The sequence below is a fragment of the Mustelus asterias genome, chromosome 29, assembly GCF_964213995.1.
Source record: "Mustelus asterias chromosome 29, sMusAst1.hap1.1, whole genome shotgun sequence".
In the NCBI taxonomy this organism is placed as follows: domain Eukaryota; kingdom Metazoa; phylum Chordata; class Chondrichthyes; order Carcharhiniformes; family Triakidae; genus Mustelus; species Mustelus asterias.
This window is the reverse complement of record NC_135829.1, coordinates 19594294-19608598: the sequence shown is the minus strand read 5'-3', so window position 1 is coordinate 19608598 and position 14305 is coordinate 19594294. Positions and strand designations below refer to the sequence as shown.

Here is a 14305-nt window from a genome sequence, read left to right as displayed (position 1 = left end):
CTGGCCAGCCAGCGACGCCCATGTCTCACGACTGAATGAAAAAAAGGGAAACTAAGAACTTCTCATGATCTGATTGGCATAAAACTGGTCTTGGTACCCCTGGGCTGGGGAAAAAACAGCACCCGGCCAACCTCAATCGCTTTCCGGTAACCTTCTCGGCTGTAAAATGTGTGCAAGTGTATCAAACTGTGTTGTGATACACCCCAAGGTCAAATAGCTGGTTAACACTCGCTGTCCAACGTGATTACTTGGGCACAGTTCCAGAGGCCAGCCAATAGCTGCTGAGCTACACCCATACAGGAAACAGAAGGGCAAAACAGGGCGTATGAAATACATTCAGGACAATTCTAAATGTGCTCCCACAATCACGCCAGAAAAGCGACATATATAGTGATGCAACTGACTGCTGCCTCAATACACAGACCTCCACCTCTGACTCCCCATCCAGAATATCCTTGCTCGCTCTGCCAGGGAAAGAAGCCCAGGATGCAAGCCAGGTCTCCCCTGGCTCAGAGCTTTCACAGTGGCGTCACTCTAGATATTGAGTCAAGAGCAGCATTGACAAAGGCCATGGAGAAGAATAATGGAAGCTAATGTGGGGAAGCTAAAATACAGGAAGAAAATAAAATATATTTAAAAAATAGGAAGCAAAAATTATATTTCTGAGTATCATATTGCAAAAACCAGTTTCCTTCTGCGTGCAAATAAGTTTTGCAATTTAAACTTTGGCTGTGGCTAAATTCTCATCACAATTTCACAGGTCCCCTGTTGATGTAGGGTGTGTGCTCCTGTAGGGAATACTGCCCTTGCCAGCTTCCCTCTACGATAGGAGGGGGTTCAGCTCCCGCTGAGCTTTGTTCTAGGCTAGAGGGCGGTCATGTTAGTTCAGCTGGGAGAGAGATCCCATCGAAAGGCTCTCTCAATGAGAGATCTCCAACCACCAAGTTAAATTCTATTACCTAGGACTTCGTCTCCCTCTAGCCGGGGCATTGAGATGACTTCAGTCCGTTCCCACGACAGGGTGTTTAGCACATTGATGTTCTTCCCGGTCTCCTGCACGGATCCTCCCAAGAGACACTGGATAGCCTCTTTCAGAAGCTCGTTCCCACTGCTCTGGATTTCTGCAATTAACAAAGGGGAAATAGGAACATTAAAATGGCCGCCAGGAAAGGCAACATTTATTGAAGGCGAGTCAAGCTCCACAAGCCAAAAAGAAAATCCATGTTTCGATTGGGATGGGGAAGGGGGAGAGAATCATTTTTGATGCTTCCAGACAGGGAATAATCCGCCCTCGCCTCTGAAGGTTCAAAGCTGATGCTCTGATTCTGACAATTTCTGTGTCTTCACTTCTCTGCTAAAGCCATCAAGATGGGAAGCTCAAATTCAGCGAGGCCTTTAAAACATTTCAATTTAATTCGAGTAATTAAGTTGCGATCAGCCAACAATCGCAGTGACAGGTCAAAAATGACAAACAATTAAAACTATCCCATCTCAGCCTTTGAGTTGCTATGACATTTTGCCTGATTATACTCCTCTGAAGCACTTTGGAATGTGAATCATGAAGCTCCTGTAGAAATGCAAAGTCTTATTAAAGGTAAAGTTTATTAGTGTCACAAGTAGCGGCACAGTGGTTAGCACTGCTGCCTCACAGCACCAGGGACCCAGGTTCAATTCCGGCCTCAGGTCACTGTGCAGAGTCTGCACATTCTCCCCATGTCTGCGTGGGTTTCCTCCGGGTACTCTGCTTTCCTTCCACAGTCCAAAGATGTGTGGGTCAGGTTGATTGGCCATGCTAAATTGACCCTAGTGTCAGGGGGATTAGCAGGGTAAATGTGTGGGATTACAGGAATAGGGCCCAGGTGGGATTGTGGTCAGTACAGACTCGATGGGCCGAATGGCCTGCTTATGTACTGTAGGGATTCTATGAGGTAGGCTTACATTAACACTGCAATGAAGTTACTGTGCAAATTGCCTAGTCGCCACACTCCGGCGTCTGTTTGAGTACACTGAGGGAGAATTTAGCACGGCCAATGCACCTAACCAGCATGTCTTTAGGACTGTGGGAGAAAACCGGAGCACCCGGAGGAAACCCATGCAGACACGGGGAGAATGTGGAGACTCCGCACAGACTGTGATCCAAGCCGGGAATTGAACCCGGGTCCCTGGTGCTGTGAGGCAGCAGTGCTACCCACTGTGCTGCCCATAAGATAGCTATGATGTGGAGATGCCGGCGTTGGACTGGGGTAAACACAGTAAGAAGTTTAACAACACCAGGTTAAAGTCCAACAGGTTTATTTGGTAGCAAAAGCCTTTTGCTACCAAATAAACCTGTTGGACTTTAACCTGGTGTTGTTAAACTTCTTACCATAAGATAGCTGCCAGAGGACATATAAACATTTGCTCATGTGTAACTCTGAGGGATTGAAGGACACTCTCACCGGGAGACCCTGTAACCTTTTTAATTTCAGCAGAAGAACTTACATTCACTTTTCAGTCACTAAAAATAGTTGTACGTAGTGTTTTAGGCAACCTTTTAAAGCAAGGCTTCCTATTAAACAAATAGAAAACATTTTGTACTTATTGGAACAAAGCTGAATCAAATAGTATTTTGATGGACCAAGTTCTCTTTGTGTTTAAACATTGCTGAAAAAAGAAAGATGTTGCTGAAGCTTTTCATCATGCACTTATCAGGACAAATGCAAGGACATCAAATTTCAAACAAACCATTTACACTACAGGAGAAAAGACTGATCTACAAGTTGATCTTGATTGGCTGAGACATTGCCATGGAGAGAGCGATGGATACCAAAGGCTCCCCAAGCCTACAGATAATTCACAAAGCTGGTGCAAGGTTTGAACATATTCCTTTTGCTTGCAGAGAACGGGTCCCTGAGCATGAATGTATCTTGCTCTCAGTAACCAAAACTGAGCCGCATTACAAACTCAACAGAACATTCACTTTTAGATTTAATTCCATGATTGGGCAGCATTTGTTGAACAATCCCGAGTGTGCTATTAGCTACAGTAAAAAATAATTTAAGATAATCAGTTGAGCTTGTAACATGGATCATTCACATTTGTTGGAAGCAACATAAATTCATACGTAGGGACCTGTTCTCTGTAAGCAAAAGGAATACACTCAAGACTTGTGCCCTTTTTAAAGGGCGCCCGGGATGGTGGCACAATGGTTAGCACTGCTGCCTCACAGCATCAGGGACCCGGGTTCAATTCCCGGCTTGGTTCCCTGTCAGAGTCTGCACATTCTCCCCGTGTCTGTGTGGGTTTCCTCTGGGTGCTCCGGTTTCCTCCCACAGTCCGAAAGATGTGCTGGTTAGGAGCACTGGCCATGCTAAATTCTCGCTCAGTGTACCCGAACAGGTGCCGGAGTGTAGGCGACTATGGGGTTTTCACAGTAACTTCATTGCAGTGTTAATGTAAGCCTACTTGTGACACTAATAAATAAAGTTTAAACTTTTTGAATTACCCAGAGCTTGGGGAGCCTAAAGTTCCCCATTGCTTTCTCCATGGCAACTCCTTGGCCAATCAGAGTTGGTTTGCCACCCAATTAGCACCCTTTGCTCCTGTAGTATAAGTATGTCATGATCATTTTGTAATTTGATTTTGTGTTTGACCTGATGAGTGCAAGACAAAAAGCTTCGGCAGCAAGTCTCTCTTTCAGCAATATTCCCTCTGTAATAAAATCTTACAGTAAGAAGTCTCACAACACCAGGTTAAAGGCCAACAAGTTTATTTGGAATCATGAGCTTTCGGAGCACTGCTTCTTCATCAGGTGAGTGGCCCTAGTTGCCCTTGACTTACCTGGGCAGGAAGGAGCAGCGCTCCAAAAGTTCGTGATTCCAAGTAAACCTGTTGGACTTTAACTTGGTGTTGTGAGACTTCTTACTGTGCCCACCCCAGTCCAACGCCGGCATCTCCACATCGTAAAACCTTACAAAAGGTTTAGGTTTATTTAGGTTTATTTATTAGTGTCAAAAGTAGGCTTACATTAACACTGCAATTAAGTTACCGTGAAAATCTCCTAGTCGCCACACTCCTGTTTGGGTACACTGAGGGAGAATTTAGCATGGCCAATGCACCTAACCAACACATCTTTCGGACTGTGGGAGGAAACTGGAGCACCCGGAGGAAACCCATGCAGACACGGGGAGAACGTGCAAACTCCACACAGACAGTGACCCAAGCCGGGAATCGAACCCGGGTCCCTGGCGCTGTGAGGCAGCAGTGCTAACCACTGTGCTGTCCCATATTGGGTGCCTATGGTTTGAAATATCAATGAATTACAAAATAGAGATTAGAGGCAGTGTCAGATTGCTATGTTCAATGCAACACAGCAGTTCCTCCAACAATCAACCCTATAATAAAATCTTCCTCAAAGTATTATGTACAAGTGTGACAGCCTCTACAACCCAAGGAAACAAGTTGAAAGTGATAAAATTACACTTATATGTACACAAGTTTAATGGTACAGTAATTATGATAATCTGGTGTAATAAAAATTGTAATTAGCTACAGTGAAGTTATGTGAGGAATCACACCAAAAAAAAAAGACATACATTACTCAAATAGCCTGAGAAGTAAACATAATTACAGATTTGGATGCTTGGACAATAAGCTGTGAGGGCAGATGCCTTACCTTCATAGTACTTCATTGCATCTTCCACCACAGACTGAATACACGAGCCAGGCAGCACATCGTGGAACTGATTGAGCAGCAGTAGTCTGTGAAATGTGACAATTACATACAATTGACTCAAATGTGCCAGTGTTTATGCTCGTCACGTCCTCCCCCCCACCCCTCACCTCACCCTACTCGGCAGAAACTTTCAATTTTTTTCCCAGGTGTTTATCTAGATTCCTCTCACATGTATCTTATAGTTACAGAGTCCTGCAGTACAGAAGGAGGCCATTCAGCCCATCATGCCTGTACCGAACACAATCCGACCCATCCCCACAACCCCATGCATTTACCCTAGCTAGTCCCCCCTGAAACTAAGAGGCAATTTATCATGGCCAATCCACCTAACCCGCACATCTTTGGACTGTGGGAGGAAATCGGAGCACCCGGAGGAAACCCATGCAGACACAGGGAGAATGTGCAGACTCCACACAGACAGTGACCCAAGCCGGGAATTGAACCCGGGTCGCTGGCACCGTGGGGCAGCAGTGCTAACCACTGTGCCACCTCTATATTATCTATAGAATCTATATTATTCATCCCAATCACTCCTTGTGGCAGCAAGTTCTCACACTCTGGGAAAGAAGCTTCTCATAAATTACCTATTGGATTTATTAGTGACTATTGTACCCAGCTAGCTCGGATGGTAGGACTTGAAGCTCTTAATCTCAGGGTCATGGGCTCAAGCCCCTTGTTGGGTGCTATGTTTATGGGCCTCACAGCGCCAGGAACCCGAGTTCAATTCCGGCCTTGGGTCACTGTCTGTGTGGAGTTTGCACGTTCTCCCCGTGTCTGCGTGGGTTTCCTCCGGGTGCTCCGGTTTCCTCCCACACTCCAAAGATGTGCGGGTTAGGTTGAGTGGCCATGCTAAATTGACTCTTAGGTCAGAATTCTACCGGCCCGGCCGCCACGGGAATCAGAGCGGACGAGGGGTGGGGCACGGGAAGGTCCACTGACCTCGGGCAGGATTTTACAGTTTCGGGACGAACGAGACTGTAAAATCCCCCGCTTAGTGTCAGGGGTATTAGCAAGATAAATAGGTGGGGTTACGGAGACAGGGCCTGGGTGGAATAGTTGTCAGTGCTGGATCAATGTGTCGAATGGCCTCCTTCTGCATTGTTGAGATTCTGTGATATTTATGGCCGCCAGTTTAGATTCTCCATAACAAGTAGAAACATCTTCCCCACCAATGCCAATACTATCAAATCCTTTAATTATCTTAGAGATTTCTCTAGAGGAAGAAAGTGGCCCAGGCTGTTCAATCTATGCTGAAAGAAATAACCTCCCAACCCTGGTCTCATCCATGTAAAGGCTTCAATATTCTCGCCTCCAGTCAGGTTTAATATCCCAGCTGCATGCAGTGCTGCTCAGTCCACTATTTACAGAGCTTTTTGTAAAGTTTTCACAACCCGTGGGAAAATTAAATACACAGAGAAGCAGCATTAAATTTCCTAAACGTCAATCACAACTTCAGCCCTATCTTCAATGGGTGCTGCAATTCTAACTGCACACACACAGCAAGTGCTGGCCCTCTGAGAGTAGCTACTCCTGAAGCCAATCATTAGAAATCCTTCTCTAATTTATCATAGAATCAAAGAAACCCTACAGTGCAGAAAGAGGCCAGTTGGCCCATCGAGTCTGCACCGACCACAATCTCACCCAGGCCATACCCCCATATCCCTACATATTTACCCGCTAATACCTCTAACCTACGCATCTCAGGACACCAAGGGACAATTTTTTTTAGCATGGCCAATCAACCTAACCCGCACATCTTTGGAGTGTGGGAGGAAACCGGAGCACCCGGAGGAAACCCACGCGGACACGGGGAGAATGTGCAAACTCCACACAGACAGTGACCCAAGCTGGGAATCGAACCCAGGTTGCTGGCGCTGTGAAGCAGCAGTGCTAACCACTGTGCTACCGTGCCGCCCCATACAGTACAATTGGGGAGGACAACTGATTCACTCACAGGCTCACTCACTGACTCTTCTACATTGTGACCAGAGTTTGGAGATCACCTCCGCCAGACTTTCTCCTACACTCCCAATGCCTGGAAATGGTCCGCTGCTCCACCAACAAGGAACGTCACTCATGAAAGGTCCATTCTACCAGCGTGACTGGCCTGTGGCTTAGGCTGCGGTCTTGTACAAAATGATGCCTTGGTGCAGCCATCAGCACGACTGTCAAGAGGAGGGGAAGCACTTCATTACAAGGGACAAAAGAAGGAATGAATCCCTCTTTCACAATGCCTACCTATTTTGTTCCATAGATTGCATAAAGGGCTGGAACAGTTCAGCTCCCGAGCTTCGGCGACACGGCAGCACAGTGGTTAGCACTGCTGCCTCACAGCGTCAGGGACCCAGGTTCAATTCCGGCCTCGGGTGACTGTCGAGGTGTAGAGTTTGCACGTTCTCCCAGTGTCTGCGTGGGTTTCCTCCTGTGGTTCCGGTTTCCTCCCACAGTCCAAAGATTAAGTGGATTGGCCACGCTAAATTGCCCCTTACTGTCCCAGGATGTGTAGGTTAGTGGGGTAAATACGTGGGGTTAGAGGGATAGGGCCTGGGAAGGATAAAAAGGTGGGATGGCGCAGACTTGATGGGCCGAGTGGCCTCCTTCTGCACTGTAGGGATGCTATGATTCTGATTATTAACTTAGAACTCTATGTGGAATAGGGAAATCGAAAAGCAGAGAGAAATTAACAAGGCAATAAATGAAACACACATTACCTCCACAGATGCTGCAGCTGGGCACTCGGATATTCGAAGCTGTCTTTCTGGACTGAGGCCAGGCTGCTTACCACTTCAATACTGCGAAGGATACACTCACACTTACGGTTACCTTTCTTAATCTGTAGAGAAAGACAAAAATGGACCTAAATTGGTGAGGTAGAGTTGCTGAAAGGACAGGTTTAATAAATCAAATGGTCTATTATAGTTTGCACTTTCTACCATTCATATCCAGAGCATTGATGCTTTTTAGAGGAAGCTAGAATGGGCGGCACGGTGGCACAGTGGTTAGCACTGCTGCCTTACAACACCAGGGACCCATGTTTGAGTCCCGGCTTGGGTCACTGTCTGTGCAGTCTTTACATTCTCCCCGTGTCTGCGTGGGTTTCCTCCGGGTGCTCCGGTTTCCTCCCACAGCCCGAAAGACGTGCTGGTTTGGGTGCACTGCCAGGCTAAATTCTCCCTCGGTGTACCCGAACAGGCGCCGGAGTGTGGCGACTTGGAGATTTTCACAGTAACTTCATTGCAGTGTTAATGTAAGCCTTACTTGAGACACTAATAAACAAACTAACCTAAATTAATAAACTAAAGCTAAGTGTAAATGAGGGAGAAAGGAATTGAGGGTACGCAGACAGTGGCACATGAAGTAGAGAGGAACAAGGTCTGTGTGACCATGAGTACTGACAAGAAGCAGGTGGCAGATTCATGTGTAAGTTCTAAGTAATTCTGTCCACTTTTCACAATTGAGGGAGATCTTCCCTTTGCCCAGACGTAGATCATGTGATTCCTCAAAATGGTGGCTCCTAAATAAGTGAAAAAGCCTCATCGTAAGAACATGAGAAATTGGGGAAGGCCTTTTGGCCCTTCCGTCTGCTTCACCGCTCAATAATCTGCTCATACCATCACAATTGTATTTTCCCTTCAATAAGGCCACAGCTTCCCTGGATGGTATTTGATATGATTTGATTTGATTTATCATTGTCACATGTATTAGTATACAGTGAAAAGTATTGTTTCTTGCATGCTATACTGTTCATAGAGAAGGAAAGGAGAGGGTGCAGAATGTAGTGTTACAGTCATAGCTAGGGTGCAGAGAAAGATCAACTTAGTGCGAGGTAGGTCCATTCAAAAGTCTGACAGCAGCAGGGAAGAAGCTGTTCTTGAGTCGGTTGGTACGTGACCTCAGACTTTTGTATCTTTTTCCCGACGGAAGAAGTTGGAAGAGAGAATGTCCGGGGTGCGTGGGGTCCTTAATTATGCTGGCCGTTATTCTGAGGCAGCGGGAAGTGTAGACAGAGTCAATGGATGGGAGGCTGGTTTGCGTGATGGATTGGGCTACATTCACGACCTTTTGTAGTTTCTTGCGGTCTTGGGCAGAGCAGCAGCCATACCAAGCTGTGATACAACCAGATGGATATCTTGATGTGCCCTAGAGGGCTCAATGAAGCAGCAGCCGCCGTCTCCTTTACGAGTAGGAATGACAATTCCTGTGACAGCTGGGGGCTACACCACCTCACCACAGCAAGATCTTGGTGTGATTGATTTTAAAATGCAAGGTCAAATATATAACATCCTGCCAGCAATATTCAATAAAACAGTTCACACCAAAATGTTTCACAGGATAGAACCTTAAATTTGACAACTAAGTAAAATATGTCCATAGAATCATGGAAAGCCTACAGTACAGAAAGAGGCCATTCGGCCCATCGAGTCTGCACTGACCACAATCCCACCCAGGCCCTACCCCCATATCCCTACATAGTTTACCCGCTAATCCCTCTAATCTACGCATCCCAGAACACTAAGGGGCAATTTTAGCATGGCCAATCAACCTAACCCGCACATCTTTGGACTGTGGGAGGAAACCGGAGCACCCGGAGGAAACCCACGCAGACACGAGGAGAATGTGCAAACTCCACACAGACAGTGACCCAAGCCGGGAATCGAACCCAGGTCCCTGGAGCTGTGAAGCAGCAGTGCTAACCACTGTGCTACCATGCCGCCCACAATGCAGTGATTTTGGCAAAGTGAAATTACACCTGTTTCCTCCCAAACTCATTTGGACAGCACGGGGACACAGTGGTTAGCACTGCTGCCTCACAGCACCAGGGACCCGGGTTCGATTCCAGCCTCAGGTCACTGTCTGTGTGGAGTCTGTACGTTCCCCCCGTATCTGCGTGGGTTTCCTCCGGGTGCTCCGGTTTCCTCCCACAGTCCAAAGACGTGCAGGTTAGGTTGACTGGACATGGAAAATTGCCCCTTAGTGTCAGGGAGACTAGCACGGTAGATATGTGGGGTTACGGGGATAGGGCCTGGGTGGGATTGTGGTCAGTGCAGACTCGATGGGCCAAATGGCCTCCTTCTGCACTGTAGGGATTCTACGATTTCCTCCCACAGTCCAAAGATGTGCAAGTTAGGTGGATTAGGCATGCGCGGGGTTATGGGGATAAAGTGGCGGAGAGGCCTGGGTGGGATGCTCTTGGAATCAGTGCAGTCTCGATGGGCCGAATGGCCTCCTTCTGCACCGTAGGGATTCAATGATTCCTGATGAGTCAATACGGTCAGACATTGATCATATGGGGCTTCAAGTAATTGCTGAAGGTAAAGGAACAGGCCAATGGCTTTAATTGCTTGCTGGTCAGAGAGAGGGTTTGTGTAACAAGGGAGAATTAATTTACTGAAGTTGCATCAACTTAAACTAAATTTGAAGTAATTTAAAAGAATTGCAGCATCAGATTTTAAATTGAATAGTTACCACGGATCGTTTTTAAAAATTCTTGCCAGCATCACTGGCAAGTTTAGAATTTGATACCCATCTCTGATTACTCTTGGCTGGCTTGCTGGGCCATTTCAGGGGGCATTTAAGAGTCAACCACAGTGCTGTGGGTCTGGAGTCACATGTAGGCCAGACCGGGTAAGGACGGCAGATTTCCTTTTCTAAAGGACATTAGTGAACCAGATGTGAAATATGACGAATTGATGATAGTTTCATGGCACCATTACTGAGAGTAGCTTTTAATTTCAAGAAATTAATAACTGAATTTGAATCCACCAGCTTCCATCACGAGATTTGAAACCCAATGTCCCGAATGAACATTAGCCCGGGCCTTTGGATTACCAGCGCAGTGACATTATCGATCCGCCACCATCTCTCCCCATCGACAGTGGAATAATGTGATTACGGTGACCGTGTGCCCGAGACTCTGGATGCAATTTATAACCTTCTCAAATGGACTGAAGTGGTGAAAACCTCCCATTCTGCCCCAGGGTCCATGGCCAATTCTGTCAATGGGGCATGGTTCCAGCCAATGGGGTTTTGAACCAGTGTAAGGATTGCAGAAACTCCAACATATTTAAAAAGCCACAATCCTTTACACTAAAACAGAAAATGCTGGAAAATCTCAGCAGGACTAACAGCACCTGTGGGGAGAGAATAGAGCCAACGTTTCGAGTCTGGATGACCCTTCGTCAGAGCTGAGAGAAAAGAGGATCAGCGGAGATTTATAGTGCGATTTCTTGGTTCTATAGAGAGATTGAATAGGTTGGGACTTTATTCCCTGGAGCGTAGAAGATTGAGGGGAGATTTGATAGCGGTGTATAAGATTTTGATGGGTATAGATAGAGTGAATGCAAGCAGGCTTTTTCCGCTGAGGCTAGGGGAGAAAAAGACCAGAGGGCATGGGTTAAGGGTGAAAGGAGAAAAGTTTAAAGGGAATATTAGGGGGGGCTTCTTCACGCAGAGAGTGGTGGGAGTGTGGAATGAGCTGCCGGATAAAGTGGTAAATGCATTTACCACTTTAACGCTTAAACGCTTTTAACATTTAAGAAAAACTTGGACAGGTTCATGGATGAGAGGGGTGTGGAGGGATATGGTCCAAGTGCAGGTTAGTGGGACTAGGCAAAAAATGGTTCGGCACAGACAGGAAGGGCCAAAGGGCCTGTTTCGGAGCTGTAATTTTCTATGGGTGGGGGTATGCAGAATGGGACAAAGGGAATGTAAATGAGGATATAGGAGGCATCCATTTGGAGACTTTTAGCACTTTTATCACCTTCTCAGCCTCCTGTATCCTCAGGACAAGTCGTGGTTATGCTGCTGTAACAGGACAGAGTGGAGTTGTTCGGGTATTGTAATGAGTGACAGCTGCACCTACAAGCTTCATCCAAATTCTTTCAATGCCTAGGAGCTCTCGGCACAGCCAATGACACAAGTGAGATTTGATGAGTGCCTAGAAAGTAAATAGCTTTCTTTACTCATGATTGTGTGCTAATGTTATATTTAGATATATATATATATAATTTTTTGTTTCAGGGGACTGTTTACAGATTCAGCTCTATTCTGCACGCAGTCGGTGTGTCTGGAAAACATTCAGCTCAGATACTGGGAGAGCAGGAACATAGGAATTAGGAGCAGAGGTCGGCAAGTTCAGCTCTTCAAGCCTGTTCCGCCATTCAATCAGATCATGGCTGGTCTCTCCCTGGTCTCAAATCTCCCCACCTGTTCCCCTATCCCTCTTTCCCTTTTTTCATTAGAAATGTGTCTATCCCCCTCTTGAAATCTTTCAACGATTCATTATCAGTTTTAGCCATGCAGTGTTTACTTAGGATAGAGTGAATGGATTTTTGTTTATAGATGGAGATTACCTCTGAGACTTTGATTAAAGGAACGTAAGGTGGGTTTAGGTATGACGGGTCATGTGATGATGTGGCTAATGGGAGGAGCTAGGTCTTTAGCAGAGAAACAGCTTTTCAGTTCTGGCTGGGAATTGTTTGAAGACAGAGTTCTACAAGCTGCTCTGAAATTCATTCTCTGAAAGCCTCAAGACAGACTACACTCATTATAGGAAGTATATTTATGGTTGCTAATCATATTTAAAGTAGTATTGTAAATCTGTAATAGTAATGTTGCCTATTTGGAACTGAAACAGTGATAAGTTAGAAATTAAAGTTGTCATTCATTTTTAAAATATTGTTCAACTGTAAATGGTTAAGCTGTTTCATTTGTTAGAGTTATATTTAAACTGTGTTATTAAATAAAGTCTGTTTTACTATAAAAGATCCCTAATTTGTCAGGGGAATTACTCCTGAAGCGAAGCAGCTTTTCCACACATTTATGCCAAAATAAAAAATTGTTGGGGTCTAGTCTGGCATTCTAATGTAAATTGAGCTTCTGGTCCAGGATCTTAAAACCACTGCAAATAGATGAATATATAATTACATAATTAAATCTATATAGTTACATATAAGAGCAGCAGACACATGGGAACACCACCACCTGTAAGTTCCCCGCCATGTCACTCACCATCCTGACTTGGAAATATATCGCTGTTCCTTCACTGTCACTGGGTTAAAGTCCTGGAACTCCCTTCCTAACAGCACTGTGGGCGTACCTACACCAGATGGATTGCCAAAGTTCAAGAAGGCAGCTCACCACCACCTTCTCAAGGGGCAATTGGGGATGGACAATAAGTGCCGGCATAGACAGCGATGTCCACACCCCGTAAATGACTTTTTTTTTTAAAAAAAGCAAGTCGGTATATTTAAATTTAGGAGTTTCGCTACAGCGTTCAAGTCCTCCATTGTCTCTGTTTCCAGATGGCTTGGCAAGATCCAGTCTTGGATTAACCTTGATTTCCTTTATCATCCATCAGTTTACAACGTGGTTTTTCCCAGTTAACTTCAACTTTAGCATAAAGCTTGGGTGATTGTCTGTTTGCACATTCTCCCCAGGTCTGCGTGGGTTTCCTCCGGGTGCTCCGGTTTCCTCTGACATTCCAAAGATGTGTGCATTAGGTTGATTGGCCGTGCTAAATTGCCCCTTAGTGTCAGGGGGACTAGCTAGGGGTTATGGGGATAGAGCCTGGGTGGGATTGTGGTTGGTGCAGACTCCTTCCGAACTGTAGGATTCTATGATTCTATGAAAATTTGAAGGCCAAAATGATTTATATATTTTCCTTCTTTACCAAATATTTCTATAACAGTACAGAGTTATCAAAATGTTCACCTTATACACATTTAAATCAGAATTAATGTTGAAAAGTTTCCTTCAAATGTGATTAATGTCCTTCCAAAATTTGTGACCGGGGTTCATATGAAGCATTATCCAAAACATTGCTGATCAAATGCACTGGAATGCGAAACAAATAGCACAAATGCTAGGTGTAGCCGTTTGAAATGTATTACAAAATACTTTGAGCTTTTAAAAGGGAAGTAAATATAGGTTCTGAAAGGATATGGGGGAAAAACAGGGAAGTGAAAATAAGAAGATAACTTTAACTTCCTCCTTTACTGTAAAATCCCACAATTAAGAATCATTTTAGTTCTCCCTCATTCACTATATTATTGGTATTTGCCACTTTTACCGTACTTCCGGGGGGGGATCAGCCAGTATTAAGGGACACAGGTTTAAGGTGCGAGGGGCAAGGTTTAAAGGAGATGTACGAGGCAGATTTTTTACACAGAGGGTGCCTGGGGAGGTAGTGGAAGCAGATACGGTAGTGACTTCTACGGGGCGTCTTGACAAGTACATGAGTAGGATGGGAATAGAGGGATATGGTCCCCGGAAGGGTAGGGGGTTTTAGTGAAGTCGGGCAGCATGGTCGGTGCAGGCTTGGAGGGCCGAAGGGCCTGTTCCTGTGCTGGAATTTTCTTTGTTCTTATTATAGTAAGTGCAGTACAGGTTTTCAGTTACCTCCAAACAGTTGGAAAACATATACGGCACTTTGTTCAATTCAGTCTTATATAATGTGAAAAAAACTTTAACTAGTTCCAATAATGGCTTCCATGAAGGTTTGCTCTGGCTGCAATCCCAATATGGAGGAGTGCAGCAAGGAGTTCTAAGCTGCAAAGTTACAGTAATCTATGTGTCACTCTGAAGTTTAAA

The 14305-nt window shown here is 45.4% G+C and overlaps 1 protein-coding gene across 1 annotated transcript in view; it reads right to left on the bottom strand.

Moving 5' to 3' along the window:
- Nucleotides 1-14305, bottom strand: part of man2c1 (mannosidase, alpha, class 2C, member 1) — a 125843-nt gene that overhangs the window by 44268 nt on the left and 67270 nt on the right. The window contains exons 14-16 of the mRNA XM_078200175.1: nucleotides 7426-7547; nucleotides 4655-4740; nucleotides 960-1121 (exon numbers count right to left, since the gene is read on the bottom strand). Coding sequence (XP_078056301.1) covers nucleotides 960-1121; nucleotides 4655-4740; nucleotides 7426-7547 — 370 coding nt within the window. The remainder of the gene's footprint in view (nucleotides 1-959; nucleotides 1122-4654; nucleotides 4741-7425; nucleotides 7548-14305) is intronic.